The sequence below is a fragment of the Hoplias malabaricus genome, chromosome 5 (genome assembly GCF_029633855.1).
Source record: "Hoplias malabaricus isolate fHopMal1 chromosome 5, fHopMal1.hap1, whole genome shotgun sequence".
NCBI classification, from domain to species: domain Eukaryota; kingdom Metazoa; phylum Chordata; class Actinopteri; order Characiformes; family Erythrinidae; genus Hoplias; species Hoplias malabaricus.
Genome location: NC_089804.1, coordinates 7,337,230 through 7,361,179, shown reverse-complemented (window position 1 = coordinate 7,361,179; position 23,950 = coordinate 7,337,230). Strand labels below are relative to the sequence as shown.

Here is a 23,950-nt window from a genome sequence, read left to right as displayed (position 1 = left end):
CTGCTAGTTAATGCTTTAGGGGAACTGGGCTCGGAAGAGTTGGACCTAACGTGTTGGGAACAGGGTTTAAAACTGCATCTCAAAGCCTTGACCACTGAGAAAATTGTACAGATCCTCTGTATGGCTGTCTTCCCTAGATTTCCCCATATCTGCTTTCAAAGTTTGGAAACTAAGGCCATGTCTATAATTTTAGGGCACACTTTTTGCTCTAAAAGCAGATGCTCAATTTCGTGTTCCACAATATCAGCGAATGAGTGAACATGACCAATTAAATGTTTACAGAGAAGGTTATCGACCAATAACGATAGCTCTACAGTCAGACCGTCCAATCAGAAGATTCTAGGCTACTTCCCCACGCCCCTACTCACTCAAGTGAACCAATCGGAGTAGGGGAGGGCGGGGCTAGTTTGTGAACGAAACGCTTCTCGAAGTTCTATGTAAGCTGTAGAAAAACAAAGTTCCGGACGTTGGTGAAATGCCGCCCGGACATTTTTTAAGTCTAAAAAAGAGGACGTCTGGTCACCCCACCATAGCTTCACCCCACAGCTTCCTGGTCCTAGCAGCCAGGTGCAGCTGGACTTCCTGAGTGCAAGTGCACTGTTTGTGCTAGGCTTCTGTTAAATTTCTTAATAATGTTCATGAAGAGTGCTGTGGGTAACTGAAGTTTGAAGGAGAGGTCTATATCAGCTGCATATCTCAGGACCAGGCGGGAGAAAAAATGATCTAATGGAAAGGCTAATTCTAATCTAATTGCTTAGACTTCTTGCTTATTCTAATCTCCCAAGTCACAATCTTCACTGACACAGCTTCAGCCCACATTGCTTCTTAAGTTACCCAAAATGAATCATCTATTCGTGTCTTGAATTTTTATTTCTTTATTTGGACAAGCATGATACATGGAGATGCACAATGAACAAAAACTATCACAACATTTTTTTAAGCAACGTCTTGAATATTCTCAGGCAGTATATGAGCGTTCCTGAAATAAATAAAACTGATTTAATATGATGGTTTGTAAAACAATCACAGAATCACATCTCTTATTATTGCACAGAGGTTCAACCTCTTATCCACCAAATTAAAAAAAATATCACATATTCATGTTCACCAAGTCAAAAGTGAAATAAGGTAAAAATAAAAGTATCTAAATCTGATACTCTATCAGAACTATCACAAGCACAAATCGAAAATCTACATTACAGCTGTGCAGTTATTAAACCTATAGTACTTATACATGCTGGAAATATACAGAAATAGCATTTCATCAAAACAAAGACTGTTTATCACAGCTGTTATTTCTCAATGTGTTAATGACATGTACACTACATGGCGAAGACTTTGTGTAAATCTGCTCATCCAATGTCTCTTCAGGAGTCAAGGCTATTTAGCTGCAGCCTCTGATCTTCTGAGAAGGTATTATGCTATATTTTGGAACTTTTCTGTGAGAATTTGACAGCATTCAGCCACAGAACCATAACAGAGGTAGGTACTGATATTAGATGCCATCTTGTAGATCACACTTCCACTCCAACTTATCTCAAAGCTGCTCCACAGCTCAGTGGAGGTTTACACCCACCTTAGGTTCATGTGTTGCTGCTCCAGGGTGTTCCATTTTGTTTACTGATATTTATATGGGGATTATACAAGCTCTATGTACACAACTTAAGAACCATGTCCATAAAAATGGCAGCTTAAAAATACTACAGTTCACTAATTATAAGGGGTGTCTTCTAACGTTTGAACAAATGGGATGTGTAAGTAGTATAGGGAAGTATAAACTTCAAAGGAATGTTTTATCAATAATGCAGTATAGGAACAGTCTTTCTAACCTAATATAGGCTGAATATTTAGAATTTGTTTTACGTTACAAACAATCCAAATTATGATTAAAATTATTCACAGTATTCATTTTATTAAGCATAGTCAAGAATGATGTTTCCATTAAAAACTGGAAGTGGGTCAAGTTGTCTAAATCAGCACTGAAGAAGTACTGTAACAATTGAAAAAGTACTTAAGTTCTGAGTAAATCATATAGCTACAGTGGATCTTCATAGTATAGAACCTGAGGAATTATTAACTAATATTAATGATTTAAATTTAACTTAAAAAAAGGGTGGGTTGATTTTTCAAATGTATTTAATTAAATAAACACTAAAATGTACAAATTCATTAGCGCTATCCTGAGTAAATAATACTACCCGCCTCTTGTTAAAATGGTCAAAATAAGAAATGTTAGAATGTCATGGTAAAGGATATAAAAGCTATATTATCTATTTCATAACTGTACAAATTTGTGCAATTATATGCAACACTCAATATAAGGCAAATGGCTTGATTAAATTAATATTTAAATCTCAACTAGTTTGAAGACATACATCAACAGTGTGCATTTAATCTGCATGGATATAAATGCATCTGTGTGCTTGGTGTATGTGCCTAGCATGAGTATTTACATGTGTAAACATATGTATATGTCTGTGTGTGTCTGTGTATGTGTCTGTCTGTGTGTGTGTGTGTGCGCGCGTGTGTGTGAGAGAGAGAGACAGACTCAGGGCTGTTGCTGGTACTGGCTCTCTGTGGCTGTGTAGAAGTCCTCTAGCACACTCTGAAGGTATTCAAAAGTGGGTCTGTCTTCTGGCTTGTTCTTCCAGCATTCCAGCATGATGTCATACAGCTCTTGGGGGCAGGAGTCCAAACGTTGCATCCTGTAACCTCTTTCCAGAGAGCGTATCACCTCCGGGTTTGTCATTCCTTCACAACACAAATAAAGTGAAACAATAAATATATATTTAAAATTATTTTTCATATTTTAATAAGCTCATTTTACATCATGAAAGATTCCGTTTTAAGCCACACTAAGTTTGTTTTCTCTCGCCATGCTTCCTTCACTGTTATACGCATCACAGCAGGGTTAAAGATTATTATTTTTAAATCTGAAAGTCTACACCAAAAAAGATTTCAATTTGTTTATCATGGACTATATTTGAACTACTCCAGCAAAAAAATCACAGCTGTCCTCTACTACTTCTATTTTCCTACTGAAACTGCAGTTTTGCGTTCATTAGGATCATTTTTAAAATACTGACCTGGGTATGGTGTTCGGCCGTAGCTGATAATCTCTGTCAGTAGAATACCGAATGACCACACATCTGACTTGATGGTGAAGGAGCCATAGTTTATAGCCTCTGGTGCAGTCCACTTAATAGGAAACTTTGCACCTTTCACACAGAAGTAAAGAGGTGAGCCATGGAAATATACTGCTCCCTTCTGGTAAACATTTGGCAATGCAATATAAATCAAACCATTAACCAAGTGGAGCAAAGTTTTTTGTGGACAGGAATAGCCAGTCATTTGCTTTGAGAGGAATGATTTGAGAGGTGTAAAATGACTCACCTTCTCTGGCTGTATATTCATTGTCCTCTATGATACGGGCTAAGCCAAAGTCAGCAATCTTGCACACCAAACTCTTGTTGACCAGGATGTTGGCAGCCCTCAGATCTCTATGGATGTAGTTCCTTTGTTCAATGTAGGCCATGCCTTCAGCTATCTGGACACAGAATAGGCCAGGAAAAGATTATGACAACTCTCATCCAATCTAAAACGGGAAAGGTTTGTTTTTGCACATAAATGAATGCAAGTGAATGACGTGAACCCATACAAACAGCACATACAGATAATATGTCATTAAGTAAAAATAACAAGTGAATCATTCCACCGCTGTTTTCGGCAAATGATGTATGAATGTTAATTCCACTGTAATTTTAGTGTAAGGCTAGTCTGTGATGCTAAATACAGTGATATACAATTTATTTTAGTGATTAGGTCACCGTGACCATTCATAATCTCAGTCCATTATTAGTGCAATACACACCCTTCAGTAGTTATTTATAGGAGTAACATAATGTGTAATAACTGGTTATGTTTACCCCAGTGTTAAATAATTCAGTCATTCATTATCCAATTCACAGTTGCAGTGTGTCCACAGATTATCAACATGAGTTTTTTGACTGTGTGACTAAACCCATGCAGACACAGGGAGAACACACCAAACTCGTCACAGACAGTCACCCAGAGAGGGGCTCGAACCCACAAGCCCAGGAACACTACCTGTTGCACCACTAAAATATATATATATATATATATATATAAGGTATTCCACCTACACTTTGCACATAAATAATGGCAAGTGGTTAAAGGGTGTGTCCAGACAGACCTTGCCACCAGAGGGAGGCAGAGAGCAGCAATACAAACCAGCTTGGATTCACTCATTACTAGGTCCTCTTTGTTGAGCATTGTACTGCACTGGGATGGGAATAGTGTTATATATAATATATATCAGTTGAAAATACTTCAGGGCTTTCCCGGAAGCCCTTAGAGGATCGTTGCTATTTTAGCCTGTTCTGTGCTTGGGGACTTCACTGTGATCACTTGTCTTTTGCCCCTAGTGACCTAGGTTCATGTTACTTCCGTTTCATGAGTGACACCACTGACACAGGAAGACATAGGAAGTATTCAAAGTGGTCATTAAAAGCTTTAAAATGGCTGATGTCTAAACAACGCTTAATAGCTCAACATAAACACAAATAAAGCTTCAAATTCAGCCGCTGGTTCACTGTCAGATATTGATAAATGTTCAATCACTTAATTAAGTTGGTTAAAAGTAATGACAGTAAAATACTGTTAGACATACGTCTTTCATTTAAGACTCCACCCAACACTAACACTTACTAACCCTGTGCTCACATCCGTGCATGCGCACAGAGGTGCCTAGGGCTTATCAGATTAGAATATTGAAATTTAACCACTAATGGGACAAACTGGCTTTGTACATCAATGGTAGATGTGCCTCGACATATGCTGTGTTCCGCACCTATAAAAACCAGAGAAACCAGAAAACAATCACAAACCTGGGCTGAGAAGTCAATCAGTTTGGGCAGTTGGAGACGATTCCCTTCGTCAGTCTTGATGAAGTCCAATAAACTACCTGTAAAGAGCACACACATAAATGTGTGTATATATTTTGAAATTATTATGCAACAACTCATTTTTCCAGAAAAACACTGGTTTACCCATAATACTTGATGATTGGGTGGGTATAGACATGTAATAGTTCTAAAGAACTGGCTGATTGACTTCTGTACTAAGTATCAGAACCATCCCTGTCATCGAGTCTCAGTTTTATTAGCAGCAGTGAGCCATTAAAAACTCATACTGCAAAATATAGACTATTGATTGGCTGCCTTTATCATTGATTTCCAAACCAGGCTGGCTGCAAGCGCTTAGGAGCTATAAGGTGGTCACAGAGACAAATTTAGAGGATTATATATCTACATAACACATATTCCACAGTCTAAGCTTTGGCTGGATAACTGGGAGGCTGCTAGTTCAATTCCTGTTGATACCCTCATTCTCTGGTTGAATAGAATGGCCCTCGCTTCCCCAATCATTCAGCACATTGCTGTTTAGATATACTTCACTCACATAAACCAAGTTCCCTGCAATAGCCCGGTGTGTTATATAAGCTGGTCAACCAATTTGATGACCTCATCTCCATTTTGTTAACAAAAATAATACAAGAGTAAAAGGGGCCGGTCAGTTTTGGTGTAAACACTTTTAATATCACTGCTTCTTGAGTAATCGGACATTTTCAAGTCACCTACACGTGCTATTAAAGTGTACATGGCCTGACAGATTTCCTATAATTAGAGTGCACTTACCTTTCTCCATGAACTCAGTGATGATGTAGATGGGCTCTTCTTTGGTAACTACAGCATTGAGGCGCACCAGTCTATCATGCTGCAGAGACTTCATAAGGTTTGCTTCCATCAGAAAAGCTTCCACAGACATACTGCCAGGTTTCATAGTCTTCACTGCCACCTTGGTGTGCTTGTTGTATGTGGCTAAAAATTAAAGATGAAACAGAAGCTATTTAGATTCCATTGTTTTTCCAATGTAAAGTCTTGTTGGAAAAAAAAAACCTAATCACGTATCACAATATTCCACAGAAAGAAATCTTACCCATCCAAACCTCTCCAAACTGGCCGGCCCCCAGCCGTTTGTCTAGTTTCAGGGACTCGCGTGGTATCTCCCAGGCATCCTTCTCCCATGGCTTTTGGGGTTTGGCACTTATGCAGGGACTAGTAAGAGGCTGACACAATCCATCTCCCTGCTCTGAAGCCACAAGCACAAAAAGAATGATCAGCCTTTAACTATTTTTTTTCTCACACACAACCTACTTGAAGTTTATCCAGATGCTAATCCAAAGTAAACAGATAACAGAGTGTTTGTAAATGTTAAGGTGATGACTACAGTGAACATTTTTTTTATTTTACGTAGCATCTTTCTATAGACACCTGCATGTGAAATGCAATAATGTATGTATAATCAAATAAATAGTTGTATTTCAGGTTAAATAAGACACACTGACATTTCATTTGGATGTTGTGAGTATGTTGAGCTGTTAGTGAGCAATGAGGACTAAAAGAGGAAAATTAAAATCCCTTGTGTAAAATTTATTTGCACCTACTAAAGAAAATCACCAAACTTTTATGCACATTAAAATATGTTAAGAATTTTTAATATTCTCATCCAACTGAGATAACGGCAATTATGGCTATGTGCCTATTATGTCTAACAAAAGGGAATAAACTAGTAAATCGCCATTTAAAATTTTGAATTTTGTAAATGTATTTTTCAATTTTCCTTAATATAAAATGTGAAACTATGACGTGAAACTATTAGGTTTTTAAATAATATTGATTTTTGTGCTAGAAATGAATACTAATATTTAAATTGCCTATTGTCCTTTAATCCTGGAGGGAAAGGTTGACACAGATTAAAGTAAATATTTCTGAAATGTGTCATTCCTTAAGAATTAATTGAGCTTTCTTATGTATGAAGTAATTAAAATAATAGTAATAAAGGAAAAAAATTACCCTGAGAAGATATATTTACATTTGTATAGAACATGCTACACAGAGAGTGACCAAAGGCACATGTTCAGCGTTTATGTGTAGAAATGTAAGAGCTATTTGTGAGTTAATGGGTTAGAGGTTATTTTTGGGCTTAGCCACAGCAGTATTTAGACATAGTAACATTCGATACTGTTCAGTAGAAAATCCCATCAACATCACATGACAAGGCTTTGTGTAATGATGTGTGCGCTTACTCTTGTAATGGGTGATGAGCTCCTGCAGGGTGGTAAATGTGATCCTAGGTGATATGTAGAAGCCTCCATTATCCAGGGTGCGGATCTTGTAATGCTTGACTGTGTCACCTGACTGCATGTCACTGTCCCGGACTGACAGAGAGTAGCTTCCTGTGGATGTGAAACAGAGTTCAATTATTACAGACCTCTAGAAACATATTTCTAAAACTGGAATAAGAGCAGCCAGCCATACTAGAATACCTGCATTCACTTAGTGCACTGTTGTTATAATACAGCTTCAGGAAGCCCTCGCCTATAATGTAACTGCTATGAGCATTGAGCAATTGAACTGTGTTCTGTAAAGTGATAGAGCACCATCAAATACTTTTGGTATGAGTTGGAGTGATGTAACTGACCTCCATAAAGAATATACAGCTGAATCCTATTAAATCCCGCAAATTGTTCCGTTTTACAGTGTAAAGCCTTTCAGAAGTGCAGAGGCTGTTAATTTTAGAATAAATTTTGGATGAACGTGTGTCCAAATATATTTGGCATGGTGTAATATTATGAAAAGCATAAAAAAATAAATTTTATTATTATATTATTATTACAATAATTTTAGTATTAATTTTAATGAGATATTTCCATTGTGACATAAAATTTCCCACAAGAACAATTAGCATTTTAAATTGTGCAGAACATTTTAAAAAGCAAAGAGTACTTCTATGATGGCAAATTATAACAAAAATAGAACATCAGTTACACTTTATCGAATTACAAAAATGTGACCACTATATCTCCACTACTTCGTTTTCTAACTTTGATTTCAACAATAGTCTTTGGCTTTCATTATTTTTAAATATATTCACTTTTTTATTTTGTCCACAATATTTCAGATATCACCAACTCCACCCATTGCTAGATATAGGACTCCATTAATCACACACAATTCTAGCTCTGCTCTCTTAGACTCTAGGCCTTGGATGGCTGAGACATCCCCAGGGATTGAAACAATCTCCCAATGATAGGGATAATGCTGCACCACTCAGGATCCATATAATCAACCGGTTGACCTTCTATTTTTTTGTTGTATATTCACTGTTGCCAATAATTATCTTTAAATCTTAATTGCTTTTGTCCTGATCACGTAGGACATTTGGTATTGACCACAGGTGTGTGGATTCCACTTTTGAATTTTGGTTCATCTGAAGGTTTCTTCTTCACGTTTTGAGGAAGGTTTTCCTTATCACAGCAGCATAAGATCCTTTGTGACCACAGCATCTGTATAAACTGCTATGGTTCAATTGTGCCTCCTGTTTTTTGCAGTAGACATGTTTTATCTTTAGCTCTGCCAAAATACCATGTGTTCTCTGAAGATGAGTTGTACTTATTTTCACATAATCTATTAACAAACCATGTCATTTGACAAGGGACACCCTGACACTCTTCTCGGGAGCAGTAGCAGAACTAAGAATAGCAGTGGTGGCTTAATACAGAATAATTTACATCCTTCTTTTTCTGTCTACCGTGTATGGCTGACTCACCCTTTGTGGTCTCGCTGTCGCGGATCATGAAGGACCCTACTTTATTTCCAGGGGCCAGTAGTTGTCGCTCTGCATCTTTCCTGCTTACCCCTTTGAAGAACCAACTAGAAGACATACACATAAAATATATTATATAAAAGAGTACAGAGAGACTTTTCACATAGCAGACCCATTGTTTCCCTTTAATATTCTGTACAATTCTACACAATGTGCAATACACTATATGGATTGTATATATTGAGGATTTTGTACCCCAGTGCTGTAGGGAGTTTGTCCTCAACTCCAGCATATCCCAGTGGTATTGAATGATGCCCCCAGGACAGAAGAGTTTAAATGAAGCAATGCTGGGGGTTAAATACCCACCTTTCCCATGCTTAGCACGGAGCTTGGTGACTTTAAGTACATGACGGCTGGCCCAGAATGTCATGCGTTTTTAAAGGAGATTACACAAGCATTAGCCTATACTCACTCTTCAGTTTGAAGTGTGTCTTTCGCTACATAGTTACTGGGGATGAAACCTTCCTCACCACTGGCCAGAGACATTGCTCTCCACCATTCCCCTGACCTGCAGAGAGAGAAACAGTACAGAAAGAGATAGCCTTAGATGAAAAAATAATATCTATGAAATGGGCTGTACTTGTGTAACTGTTTGCATAGTTCCAGCTAAATTATCCCCAGCCTTGACCTGTGTGGTTCATATCTTTTCTGCAGGCAGCACTGTTGCCATTTACACAATTTATCTCAGCATGCGTTTATTTTGGAAAAAAAGTGCAAAGTGCTGTATGTTTCTGCATCAGAGGGCACTCACTCCTGTAGGATTTTCAGCTTGTCTCCTTTCCTGAATCCCAGGTCTCCATCATGTAAGGCTTCATAGTCATACAGAGCTATGGCAATGTTCTCTACACCTGAGAAACAAACAGGGGATTTGAGATCATTGGGTTTGTCTGTCTTGTACTGTGGTTACAATCTTAGACATTATTAACGTCACTAATGCCACAAAACAGAAAAGGAGTATAAAAAAAATTAAATAAATACCAGTCACATGACACACAGGAACAGAGAATTGAGCACCAAACCCTCAAACATGTAAAGGGTTCAAATGCATTTTTTTTTCAAATTAAAATATAGGAAAACCTTTTTGTAGCATAGCAGAACATACTTTGACGTTATCAGCAATTTCCTCTTTGGTAACACACAGAAAAGCATAAATGAAACAGCCCTGAAGAAGACTTTAATATGACTGTAACCACTATGTTTTTATAAATACATGACCATTTTTTTAAGAATTCACACAGTTTGCTGTGTCACTTATCTCTTAATGTTGGCAGATTTTAAATTTCTAGTTCATGTCCACACTGCTTATACAGTAGTAGTGAATAATTATTAGTGGATAATAATAAAACCTATATGCTGAAGCTATTACTTGCAGCAATAATTAAAGCATGGCAAACGGATATAAACTACTTCTTATTTGTATCTCACCTAATGTTTAGTTACAATGCTTGTAAATCAAAGAACTGTATTGTTTTCCAGTAGCTTCTTCCTTTTTTACTTTATCTTATTATTCTTCCAGGAGCAACAACTCAGAAAACACTTAACGTAAATACTTTTTTCAAATTTTACACAGACTCAAAATAATCACTGTGACATCATCATCAGGTTTAAATCAGCTTGAACAAGCTTTAACCGGTTCCCCTCTTTTCTCGCTGTCTCTCTGTCCCTCTCAATAGCTGTATTAAGAGTCCAGAACCTCTTTCACTTTATCTATATTTTAACTTTATTTTTCTCTTCTTTCAGAGAGAAAGAGGAATAAATAAATAAATAAATAAACCTATTTAGTTTTTGATGCTTTTTCACAGCTTTCACAAGTCTGTATTTCTAAGCAGAAGAGGAAGCACTTTTATGATGAGCATGATGTTTTTTTTTTTCCATCAATATAACCCTCTTGTTTTGTATGAAGCAGAGACATTAGTGATAATAATAAATTGCAGAACTTGTCAAGCTTTCAGTAAATATTAAATGCCACTTACCGTCTGTGCTTGAGGCTGGAAAGCTGGAGTTGGTTGTATTCTGTTGGAGATGAAGGGAGACGTGTACTGTTAATTTTCTTGCAATGATAAAAGTACAATACATAAGTTATAAATCTTGTATGTAATGTAAACATCAGGTCCATACAGATTTCATTTTAAAGCAGGGGTTCCTGAGTGTTGTGATCTAAGCCTTGGCACTGTTAATGGGAGATCACTGGTTCAAGCCCTGGAAAATAGTTGATCTTTCTCTCTGAGTGGACCTCCTTCTACCCTGCAGTTCTGGGCAGATAGCTTTTTCCTCCAAGAACATTGAGCAGTCCTATGGCATTGTGTTAGCATCAGTTGGAAAAAGAAGTGTTAGTTGGCTTCACATATTGCAGAGGAAGCATGCACACTTGCTTTCACAGTTGTTGGCATCGGGGGATGTTCTAGCTAATGAGTGGAGAAAACTGGGTTAAAAAATAATTAAACAAACAAACTGTAAATATTTTAGTGGGGGACTGTGAAATAACAGCTGTACACTTTTGGTGCTGCAAACAACTTTGTTCTTTTAATTCTTATATTAGACACTGTCACACTTAAGCAAAATACTGTTATACAGACAACTGTAATCTTGACCTTACAATGGTGATATATATATATCTTTTTAACATAAATACAGTTTTAGAAACATTTTTGGAATCTAAAAGAGATTTGTTTGATTTGTCTCTTCCGGCTGTGGAAGTGATGAGGAATGTAATAAATACATTGCAAAATAATATCCGCACAGAACCGTCTAAAGATTCCAGAGTGTTTGCACATTAAATAAATGTTTATAAAATACACAGGCTATTGCATTTTTTTATCATTTGATAATCATGAAAAATGCATAGAGTCCATTCAATTGACTTCCAAAGTGCAACAGAATGATAATACAACATAAAGTTGCTTCTTCTTTACTTCCAACAGAGAGGAAGTGAGTTTAGCTCAGTCCGACCATTATGCAAAACAGAGAGAAGTAATCACAAACTAAGAGAGTCCAGTTTCATGAGAAAACTCTGTTATGTGCTATCTGTAAATGTTAGTTCTTTGCAAAAAACAAAAACAACAAATTTGATTACATTTTTACAAATTTTGACCAAAGTAGATTAAAGTGTAAATTGCAGGAAACAGTCTTAGCAAACATCATATAATAGGGCTAAGCAAAACTTTGATCTTTTTCCTGTGAAGAATATGGTGAGGGGTGTGGTGTAAGCTGAGAGCATAAATTAAGCTGTAAATAAGTATTTTAGCTTCAGTTTAGCTTTAGATTGATGTATACTACCCTGAATTAAGAGTATTTAACATCCTTGTACAGCTTTTTTAAAAAAAAGAAAAAAAAAAACCCTCCAGGAGTTCACTTTCGAGTTCATCCAAAGGAATTAATCTCCTTGGCACATATAATTATAATAAAACTAAGAAGGTTCTCTAAGAAATAAAGGTTCAGTCGTCATTGGTTATACTGAACTGTAATTACTACAGAATCTTAACATTATTTGGAGGTCTGATTTAACAGTTAAATTAATCCACAAAAATGTTTTACATAAAATGTCGATAAAAAGAAAATACAGTACTGTGCATAAGTCTTAGGCACCTAAGATAATTATATATATATTTAAACTAATGCCTTCTCAGTAAGCATGGTACTTGAAGTTATATAATCACAGTAAATACAAAAAATATAATAATATAAAACAAATAAGAAATATTGTTTTTTTTCTTCTATAAAGTAGTAGGTGTGAGTGACTTTGAAGAACAATGTTTTGTTCAGATTCTCCTTGATTGATTGCATGAATTTGTTAAATCAACAGCACACATTATTTAAAAATCAGTATTTTTTAACAGTTAAAACTAGGTATTGGATGATAACCTCAAATAATATGGACTGCTATGATGAGAGATTTGGAAAAAATGTAACCACACAGAATATCACACATACTGGAATAATGTTATTTGGTTCTATTCTAATGTTGGGTGCTATTTGTTATTTATTTCTAAGCAAATAAACACTTACCGCACAGATAAATAGCTTTTTTAAATCTCAAACCTTTGCACAGTACTGTACATCTTGGCTTTTTACTCTCTTATAAACGATTGTAATGTTTTTTTTTAATATATATTATGTATTTATTTGTCTTGTGTATAACTATAAAAATTTCAAGTATAATGTGTCCAAACTCAGTAATCTTGCTCAGATTGCTAATATAACCTACCGTTGCCCTGGTACTGTTCTTGTAGTTGTTGTAGGACCCATGCATAAATCAGTTTTCTGCTTGCCTTTAATTATAAGCCACAAAGCCTCAATGAGACCCACTCAAATTACAACCAGTTCATTTTGTTTGTTGCAGTGTAAACATCTGAATCTGCTTTTGGATTGTGAATCATTGCAAATAATTACAGTGACCTAAAACAACGGTAATCAGCTTAAATAACTGTGATCATGTGGCGATTATGTAGAAATTGTGGCAGTCCTACATGTACATATGAAAGTTTTTTCAGCAAGCATGCCTTTTTTTTTCTTTTTTTATATTTTAAGAGTGTGTGTAACCACAGTTTCCTACAGGAACTCTCTACCTCAGCTTTGCCTGGGTGTGAGGTTCTCTGGTGACATGGTTTGTACGACAGAATGCTCAGTGTATTTTGCTGAACTGTGAGGAAGTGGCGATGAAGCTGACTGACTAGTGGAGTTCATAGCATCGATGACTCGTCGATAACACATAATCACTCCTTTTTAACCCCAGCTCTTCTTGATTAATACACTCATGTCAAAAAAAAAACACACTCTCGATCTTTAAATCTAGAATGAATAGTTTCCTGAAACGTTTTCACACCAGGTTTTGGTTAAACAATCTCTTTCAGGTTATTGTTTCTCTGCTGGCGTGGTTTTACATATGATCACTATTTTGTTTTAACCCTGTCTTATTGCTTTCATTACAGCTTCTCATTATTTTGTTTGTAATCCGTTTTAACTGGTTAACTTGTAACCATCCACCACACTGCATGCAGTCTCTCACTTTCTCACATGTCTGTAGCCTGTTTATTCCTGGGTCTTCTCGTCTGGCCTCTAGACCTCTTTTTTTCTGCAGGGTGATGTTTCATGTTTTGCTATGAACCTAGTAATCCCAATTGATCTCCCTCCCCTCTGTTTTAGTTCCCTCCGGTCTCTCTCTCATGTACCAAGATGCCTTGTTCCAGCGTTCCCAGTGTTGTCCTGATCAAGTGCCCTCCATTATGCATCGTGTTAGAGGCCTGTTAAAGATCCTGCAGTCTCACAGCATGAGCATGCAAGGGACTGTTTAACCAGTTTTATTTTACATCAGTAATCTCATTCTAAAACCCTATCTACCCTCTCTCTATAACTCATACGATTCATGCAGGAAAGTGCAAGAACCAAAGTAAATTATTTTAAACATCATAGCCAGTCACCGTATCTATACTATTTACACTGAACACACTGTCAGCTTTGGTTGAGGTAAAGTGATTAAATGGCAAATGTTCAAATTAAATCTTTATACATAAACTGTAACAAGGAAAAATAAATCAACTTTGTCTGGCCAGTAGTTGTGTGAACAGAGCTCTTCCATCAAACATGAGGATACTGTGAAATTCCTCTTAAGGATTGCAACAGAACCACTGAATTGTGCAAGCACAATTTGCATAATCTGAATAAAGAAACTTGAAATAAAATGGGATGCTCCAGAGAAGTGACAAGCCTGAGGTTACATGCCCTGTGTCAAGTGCCAGTGGGGTATAAATCCCCCAGTACTGGACTGATGGAGCAAAATATATAACTCGGGGATGAGTTGGAAGTGTTTGTTTTGCATAACTAATCATTGAATATGAATATATGACCTTATGAATGCTCTTGTGGTTGAATGCCATTTCCTCAAATCAACAATGCAACATCTATTCCAAAGCTTTCACAGAGAAGATGCAGCAAATTTGGGCTCACCATTAAAACCCTTCATTTAAAAACAACTGTCGTATGAGCAAATATCAACAAGCTCTTGATGACACTTTCTGAAGCAGTTGATTGGAGCAGTGTTGCCTGGTTTTAAATAGGCCAGATTTCAGTGTCATCACTTTATTTCATTGAAAACTTCAGTCCAGTCACTCTTAAAGAGGAAGCACGCCAGTGCTAAAATGTGCTGAAATATTCCTTTACAGTGAACTTGCAAAACAATGGTTAGGCCAATCTGCAATCATCAACTTTTCATCAAGAAGTTAGATTAAGAGAAAGTCCCCAAGAAATACTTCTTCTTTTTTACATCAGCCTTATGAAGCCCTGATCTGGAAGAGCACTTACAGCCTTGCTGCCCGTCGTAGGGTCCTTGACGTAGTGCGCCGTTTGCCCACGGTTTCCCATGTCATCATTGCCCAACGCCTTGCCACCTGAATCCTGTTCTGGTTTGGTGCCCACACACCCCATGGTAAAACCTGCAGACACAGTCCAAGAGATACACACCAATGAATATGGAAACACACTATTACCCAAACAGTATGGTGTTCTCATGTCTGGTTTTAAATCACTTATGGCTTTTGAGCTCTCACACAGGAAATCATCTAAACGAATACATTTAATTTGTGTGTGCTCTTTGTGTTGCTTCTTTCTCTGCGTGACCTAACTTCATTAATAGCAAAAGTCATGAGAACAGAAACTCGTTAACAGAGAAACTTAAATAAATAAATAAATAAATGAATGAATAAAAATAAAGAGGGGCATGAAGACCGTCTGGCCCATAAGAATAACCCAGCGATAAACAAATTTACCTTTAAATTTATAATTTTCATATATATATTATTATTTATTTATTTATTTTTAATTATTATTTTTAATAATGAAATACAGTCATTTTTTCAAAAATCTTTCTAAACAGCCAACTACAAACATGGGCATCCTTGGCTTATAATAAGCAGGGTTTTTTTTTTCCAAATTGCAAATAAAACATTTTTACATTGTTATTTCGCATTTCTGGTCATATTACGCACAATTCCTCATCAATATACAAATAAATTTCATCATGTAATGAGTTGGCCTGCCATAAAGAACGCCTTCAGAGTTCACTGTACCAACAGCAAAGGAAAATTATATTAATCAAAAACTGTTCAACTTCCCTTTCCACCACCACTGCACGGATTGGGTTATATGCGGAGAACAATTTCCTCTGTGCAGAAGCACAGTGGCTAATGAAGTGATTCTAATCTAATAATGTTGATGCACATATCTGAAGACAAATACAGATATATAAACATATATACAACTGGGAAATGCACTGTAATTATTACTCTAATATTTTACAGATATATTTCCTATAGTCGTAGCTAATTACAAATAGTAATTACAACAAGTAGTAAAATCAATTAAATGACATTTCAGTGCAGTATCCCAGCATCAGCTGGATCCTTTACTCTTCATAAAGATCATGTGTTCTTAACCAAGTATGAGTTGGAAGAATAATTCAAATCTAGACATTTGTCCAATGATGATACTTCTTTTTAAACAATTATATGCTGATACTGAAAGGATTCTGTCATAATGAATCCTGATAACACTGATATATCAACGACATTTTTTTCCTGAAATACTTTAAATTGTGCTTTAAAATTATGTTCAGTCTGTATTGGTTCTCTCCACCTGGACCCCCTATCTCTCTCACTTCTCTATCTCTCTCTCTCTCCTTCATACACAGAAGCACATGGGTTTGTGGTTCATATACACCCTCTCATGCTTACACATGTAGAAACAACTTACTGGAAAGTGTGGTTGACGGTGGCATGATGTTCACAGCAGATAGGAATTGCCGGGTGTGGAACTAGTAACTGCCGAGGGTGGGATAAGTTAAAACTTCATGAATGCCATGCTCTACCTATTCTCAAACAGTGAAACTGAATATGAAACTGCCCTCTCCAAAGTTCAACCAAAGTTCTGTCTCCCCTTTAGACACAAACAAAAATACATTCACATGGATGATGGCACACACGGCTTATTTTTTATTATCCCGGTGAAACCCAGTAAGGAAGTAATAAAATTAATGGCTCTCCACCTATTCTAATTTAAATGCCACTGACTTGTCACTGAAAAAAAGCCTACAGGATCTAATAACATGCTTTTGTGTTTAAAATATTCCTTGGTAATTTATTTTTTGGATCATAGATAAACATGTTTGTAACGTTAAAAAAATAAATTATTATACGTGTCAAACCATCTGCCATATTTCCGCAACACCTTTTCTTTTTTTTTTTACCCACCATGTCTCTCACTTGCATTACATGCGTGATGCATTCAGGATGTTTTTGTTTATAAAGGTGAACACACACAGGCAAAAAGCAAATCTTATCTGTTGATAATAATACAAAATATATCACCATTTTGTTATGTAATTGATATATTTCCATGCCTAAAATTCACCACTCTTAGCGCTGAGCACCTTTACTTTATACTAAATATGCAAGAGATGGTGTAGTTAGAGAAGAAAGTCCACTCTTCTTGGAAATGAATGCTTTAAAATATGGTAATATATTCAGAGACAGCGGGCCATTCTTATGCAGCTCGTCTGAGAAGTGTGATTTTTAATGGTAAACGTCAACATGCTGCAACAAAGACCTCTTTTATTTCTCTAAGAACACTTCTCACATCACCAGAAATAAAAGAATTTCCTTCTAAGGGTTTTTCTTTAGTCAGATATTTCAAATAAGCACGTGCAGTCCTAAATGTCAACAAAAAGAATAATGGAGATGTCATTCTAGCACATGATCCAATAATACATGAAAAAACCCAGTGAAATTGACATACTCTTCCATGTTGGTGTTAAGGCTGATTTGAAAATAATTTTAATATTGATATAAAATTTTATTCATAAGAATTACTCATACTGGAAGAAGAAGAATATGCAATCAACTTCTCAGACTATTAACAAGATGTATGTAATGGAAATTCTCAGTGGAAAATAAAGAACTCACTAACGGAAATATAAATCTTTGACTTTTGCACTGTACTGTGAAAGATTATAATCTGGTTCCGCAATGTTCAGTTAATCCACGGTTAAATATTGATGAACTGAAGTACTTGTGCTGAGCCATGCTCCTTTGTCTGTGGAACTGTAAGGTGAACGGGTGGGAAAGAGAATGTGAGGTTTTAGATTTGCTGTGACAGGAAAGGTACGACAGCTGAACCTACAAATAAAGAGATGCAACAGACCATTCACTCCGCTTTCTTAAACGGTACTGTAGCTCACGTGTTCTCTCCCAAAGTAGAAGTCAGACCACAAGCCTGGGCTGTAGATGAGCAACATTTACTTAGTACACCACAGTTTATAGCATGTTTGTGTTCAGTACTGCCACCAAATTTAATAGAAGAAACTATGCTCATCTAGATACATAAACATTGCATGTTGTTGTCTACAGTGTATTCGGAATGAGGTCTTGCCGAAACTACAGAACAGCTTGACCATGTTTATCTTAGAGTGCAGTTATGTTTTGCTTCAGTTGACAAAAAAAAGGTCCTCTTTAGTTTTATCATTAACTGTCGCACCCTCTATAGCTTGTCCGGATGCAGCAATATTCAAAGTGCCTCAATGAGAATACTAGGAAGATAAGGGCACAATTCAGAAAGAGAGAATCATCCCTTAATCATTTACCCTAGCTACTTCATAGAGGAAAAGCCCAAATCATGAACAAAGTGGTGTCATTTTCAAACGGATAACTGAAGGGAAGCATGTGTCTCAGAGGACCACCTCCAGGAAAACTACAACGAGTAACTGCTTTCAAAACATCCGATTGAATCATGAATCGTGAATGAATCATGGCAGTTAGAAAAGTGGAATGACTTCTAGGATGAGATCTATCCAGCAAAACTATATTTGGAGCACTGGAGCCATACAAACTTTACTAGAGATTAGAGCTGAATTACATGTCTAATTGAGACTTATCTGACCAATAAAGCGAGTAATGTTGAATTACACTTGAACATCTTTCCCAAGGAAACAATCACATCGGAGTATGTCTGATTCACTCAAGTTGTTTTCATAGTGTGACCATGCTTCACATTTATCCTTTAGATTTGTTTCCTTACACATAACTTTTTTAAATTAAATTAATTTATACCATTATAAATTACCAAATATGTAGCTGAAGATGTATTTGCCTATAACCTCATAAAAATTGAGTCTAATGTTTTCAACAAACACCAGACGTCAAGAGCTAACAGTGTGTCTAATGTAAAAAAAATCCCTCAAACTCTCCTCAAAACACTCAAACAACATTCATTGGGGTTGTTCATACTTGTTGGTGTGCTTCAGATGTTTTTGCATGTTCCACTATGTTCCAAAGCTAATAATTTAAAGTACTTGTTGGCAACTTTAGCCCTGTAGCTACTGTTTATGAGCAAATTCATACAGCTTTTGATCAACTGCATATGGGGCAAGTGACAAATCATGTATATTTGATTTTAAGCTGAACTATACCTATAAGGCCACAAACTTTAAAATATCCGCTGTAAAAAGGAGAAGGTTCCAGAGACCCTAGAGACACTAATCAGTTGGTGTATGTTGTAGAACACTGGGGCTGGTTTGCTCTGAACTGCAGGGAGGGGTAGGAAACTAAAGTGTACAGATGACAGGACAGTGCTGTTATCAGATATTCACACCAAGAGCTGATCTTAGTGGCACTGTGATGCTGGTGCAAAGTAGAGTCTAGTTGAACATTTGCTTCCTCATTCTGTTCTTGTCTGTTCCTCTTTCTGCCCGTTCTAAATACAAGACCACTATATCAGCTTTCATTTTACTGCTTACACCACACCTTGGGTTTAGACATCTGGCATTAACCTGAACTCATGTCCCCTCAATGACACTTGGACCTCTTAATCCTCATTGGATGCATTTGTCGGACTGCTCTAAAGATATTTGCCTGAGGGTAATAGCCTCATCTGAACTCACACTGGGGTGTTAACCTGTATCCAGCTATTGCTCTGAACCCAGTTGAGGTAGTTTCTCACATTTCTGGTATTGACACCTGGCACAGACACCACCGGAGCTGTGACCAAGTCCTGGAGCAGACTCTGTGACATTAGCGGAGAATTTGCATTTGACTGAATTCCCTGTAATTAGGAGCAAATGAGGTGGTTAGAATTCCCAAAGTGAACTGCTGACACAGTGCAATGCGGCTCCTATCTCAAGATGCCCAATGACAAGCATGGATGAAGGGGTAATAAAGCCTCCACCATTTGACTGGGGAGCAGCAGAACTGTCTTCTCGGGAGTGGTGGATCAGCATCAGATGCTTTTGGAATATCCTGAAGTGGTATTTGTGGTCTAAAACTAATCAAACATTGACACCTGCCCTCATCAATGTTCTGGCTCAACCAGTCATCAACCTGTTGTTCCAATCAAAGTTCCAACATCTAATGGTTAGCTTTCCCCCAGGTGTAGAAGCTGTTGTCACATGAAGGGGGACAAATTATATTGTATTATGTATTTTAGAATAAATGCGTGAGCAAACGTTTGGCCTTATGGCTGCATGTTCCTTTTAGTGGGTGTGGACCGCTGGCGTAGCCCTGAGAATGTGTGTTGCTTGTAAAAAATAACCTGCCAAAAAGTGGATATATACATTTAAACCAAAGTATATTTGCAGCCAGTTATTAGACAAAGTGAAGGCCCTCTGAACCAAAGAGAGGAATAAAACGATGCTCTACATTTATAAATACATTCTACCTTGCATTTGCAGTGCCATCCTGGACTGTGCAAATATCGCATTATACATGTAAAGCACCTAGCCTTATCAAAAACCTTTTCATTATTCCAGGAAAATTCTGGAAAGAGCTGTGGACAATGTCTGGGAGTAATTCAGTTGGTAATATGTTATATATATTGTTTTGTAGCAACAGAACAAAAACTCCCTCTAAAAACACAACAATTCTGATGGAAACACTCATTATGAGTTTCAGTATATTTTTTTACAATTAAGTAAATCTGCTATTTCTTATTTTATTTCTGTAGACTGATGATTTTTCTGTTGGGGGTAAAAATTATGTTGAACCAAAATGGTCACATTTGTCTTGTAGTATCCTTTACTGGCTTTATACACTAAAATGGCTTCCCCCTTTCACTTATGCAGTTAAGACCATTTAGGGTGAGTATAAATCCATGACAATCTACAATTAATACTCGAGCAGTGTTAACTGAGCTGTGTTTTAACTGGCTAGTTAAACATACCAAACATAATTCTCCTAACATTGGTGGGCCCACATTTGTCAATATTTCAGTTTGACTAAAACTGTCAGTTGTAGTGACTTAATAGACAGAAAATTTGGCTATGAATAACACTATTGAGTGTGAGTCTGTAGGCTGCTCCATACTACTACTCAGCAGGTGTCACAATTAGCTCACACCAGAGTAAGAAAGTGACTCTACTGCTGTGTAAGTTGTACCGAGCTTGACTCAAAATAATACAAAAGAATAACAAACGAGCACAATGTATATCTGTTCATACCCATAAAAAGCGGTAAATACTTTAAGCCAGTTTACCAGAAGTGAACAGGAGTCCCGCCGCTCTTCCGTTACTCTGCTCCGAATACGAACTCGGTTTTCTGAAGTGAAAGAAATAAAGTTTACTTTAGCAGCTGCGGTAATATTATCCGAACGCTGTGCTGGTTTACTTCTGCGTAGAAGCCGCTGTTCTAAGCCGGTTCCTCCATCTCTCTCTCTCTCTCTCTCTCTCTCTCACTCACTCTCTCACTCTCTCTCTCTCTCTCTCTCTCTGTGTGTGTAACCGACTCTTAGTGGAAGTGAGAGATGTACAGTGAGCGCTAAAGAGGAAGTTAACCGGACTACAGAGGCCGAGGGCAATCATCTGCAGCCTCTCACGAACATCCGACAAAGACTCACACACACACAGCCCTTTACTTTCATAACCCCACTTTCGTTCTCATTTACATGTTTTGTTGGTTTGTCTCCCCGTTTTTAGTCATCAGTGCCATTTTAATTTATACGGGAAGAAAGATATTTTACTGCAGAAAACATGCCGCTTAGGTAGGATTAGATCACAAGGAGATGGGACTACAACCGACAACAATAAAGTCTCTCTGTCTCTGAGGGTGCAGGGCATGACGTGGACATACTTTGCATTCCTGTGCCCCTAAAGCTCCCCCCCCCCCCCCCCCCCCCGGACCAGGAAGCCGAGGGCACCACCAAAAAAAAACCCATTCCTAATAATAAAAGCCAGTGTGATTTCTAAGATGGAACATGGTGTTTTGGTCTTCCACTAAATGTTTAGATTTTTAACCAGTAGAATGTTAGGTTAAAATCTATAAATGTGTATGCATTCTATAATTGTGCTATTATGGATTTTATTATAATTAAAATATATTTGTCGTCTTATTGTTGTTATTTAAATAAATGCAATGTTAATTTGAACACAGTAAACATTATATGCATTTTATAAGCATTTGGTGAACAAAATGAAAAACGAAATGAGCTAAACAGTGGGCGGGCTCTCACTCTCACTACACACACACACACACACAATGATAGAGTGGGTTTCAAAGTCACATGGGGACACATAAGCAGTGATCCGCTAATCCTTTATCAAATGCAAGGATTAACACCAACTTTCTTTAGCAAGAAACACACACACACACACACAGAGAGATTCATGATACCGACAGAATAATAGGTTATTCATCTGTCGACAGACTTCTCTGTACTTAAAATCCCACCATCTGTCCGCTACGAAATGAAAGAAGAAAAAATGATTAGGGAGAATCTTTCTCACATATTAATCACTCACCCATTCTCTTATACACACACACACACACACACACACACACCTAGAGGTCGTTCTCTTACGTTGGTGAAGTTATGTACTACTGAAACTTGCCACACTCATCATGAAACTCAGCTCCTGGACATGTAGTCATCTGTACCATGCCAATCTTTTCAAAGCAGAGGGATGATTTTGTGTTGATGAATAATTTGCCAAGTGAATAAACATTAATTTGCAAAAGCAGGCTACATACAAACCAGGTTTCAAACCTCAATGTAACATCACAATATGTTACACTTTGTTGACAAGACTGGAGAAAAACTGGGTCAAGATTTAGGCCACCATTTCAGCTAACAACGCACTTTCATTCAGTCTCAAACATAGGAGGCTCTGGAGCAGCCCAAGTGAGTCTGAGGTCACCGTGCTCAAAGCCAAGTATCAGTTAGAGGCTGTGGGGCAGGATTGAAACCCCCTCATATAGTTCTCATTTACCATTTAAGTGCACCATTTGTAGTTCTAAAATCAGACTGTAGATCATCTCTTCATCTCACTGCTGTGCCTGATCCATTTTTATCAGCACCATACACCACCACCACATGAGGGTCACTGCACCACACAGAGCATCCCTATTGTTGCTCTTTGTTGGGCCAAGGTGAAGGTTTACAGAAAAACAGACTGTAATTATCCCAGTCCCTACATTTAGCAATGGGTCCAATGCCACACCCCTAAAACATGCACACACACAAACTTGATAGGTCACACCGAGAGAGGAGGACAATGCCTCACCTACCTAATCTAGGATTTCCAGCAGGACATCATCCAGAGCATCACTCTGCTTCAGCCAGCTTGGTTTCTTCCCGTAGTGCTCCCTGCTGTCATTCTTCTCAAGGTGAGTGATGCACACATTGACACACTACTGAGAGCATGGACAATATGACCAGTCTATGCCTAGGTCAGCACAGCAATTAGTGCTATTGTAGCTCTTCTTTGGGATTAGACAAGACAGACTTGTCTTCACATGCATCAGTGAGCCTTGTGAGCCCATGACCCTGTTGCTGGTCCATCTGTTGTCCTTACTTGATATGGTACCATGACTTACTTAGAAAGCCTCATTCACATGAGGCTTTCTAAGTTGTTCAGGAGATGCTCTCATCAAAACTAATTTATGTAATTCACTTCACTTAAAAGTGGTTTTAATTTTGTAGCTACTATATATCCATCCATCCATCCATTATCTGTAACCGCTTATCCAGTTCAGGGTTGCGGTGGGTCCAGAGCCTACCTGGAATCATTGGGCGCAAGGCACGAATACGGCCTGGAGGGGGCGCCAGTCCTCAGCTACTATATAAATATAATTAAACAATATATTAGTGATCAGAGAAGCCAAAGCTGGTGATCAGGTGTTGACATCCTCATACGCCAGATGCAATATATAATGGAATATATACTGAATAA

At 37.4% G+C, this 23,950-nt stretch overlaps 1 protein-coding gene across 1 annotated transcript; it reads right to left on the bottom strand.

The window, feature by feature from the left end:
• Positions 1–885: 885 nt before the first annotated feature.
• Positions 886–21,614, bottom strand: hck (HCK proto-oncogene, Src family tyrosine kinase). The gene is made up of 13 exons (XM_066670583.1): positions 21,259–21,614; positions 15,046–15,176; positions 10,722–10,761; positions 9,500–9,596; positions 9,161–9,256; positions 8,692–8,795; positions 7,169–7,318; positions 6,019–6,171; positions 5,718–5,900; positions 4,908–4,984; positions 3,394–3,547; positions 3,087–3,218; positions 886–2,751 (listed from the first exon to the last, which is right to left on the bottom strand). Exons 2-13 carry the CDS (start codon positions 15,166–15,168, stop codon positions 2,549–2,551), a joined length of 1,512 nt encoding a protein of 503 aa, XP_066526680.1. The 5' UTR covers positions 15,169–15,176; positions 21,259–21,614; the 3' UTR covers positions 886–2,548.
• Positions 21,615–23,950: the final 2,336 nt, after the last annotated feature.

What these genes read in the sequence shown, in the direction of transcription:
- hck (XM_066670583.1), bottom strand. Translation starts at nt 15,168, where the DNA reads ATGGGGTGTGTGGGCACCAAACCAGAACAGGATTCAGGTGGCAAGGCG. An exon ending in TCCAGCCTCAAGCACAGACG is followed by an intron (nt 9,597 to 10,721) that starts GTAAGTGGCATT and finishes TTTGTTTCTCAG; the next exon opens with GTGTAGAGAACATTGCCATA. An exon ending in CGACAGCGAGACCACAAAGG is followed by an intron (nt 7,319 to 8,691) that starts GTGAGTCAGCCA and finishes TCACATCCACAG; the next exon opens with GAAGCTACTCTCTGTCAGTC.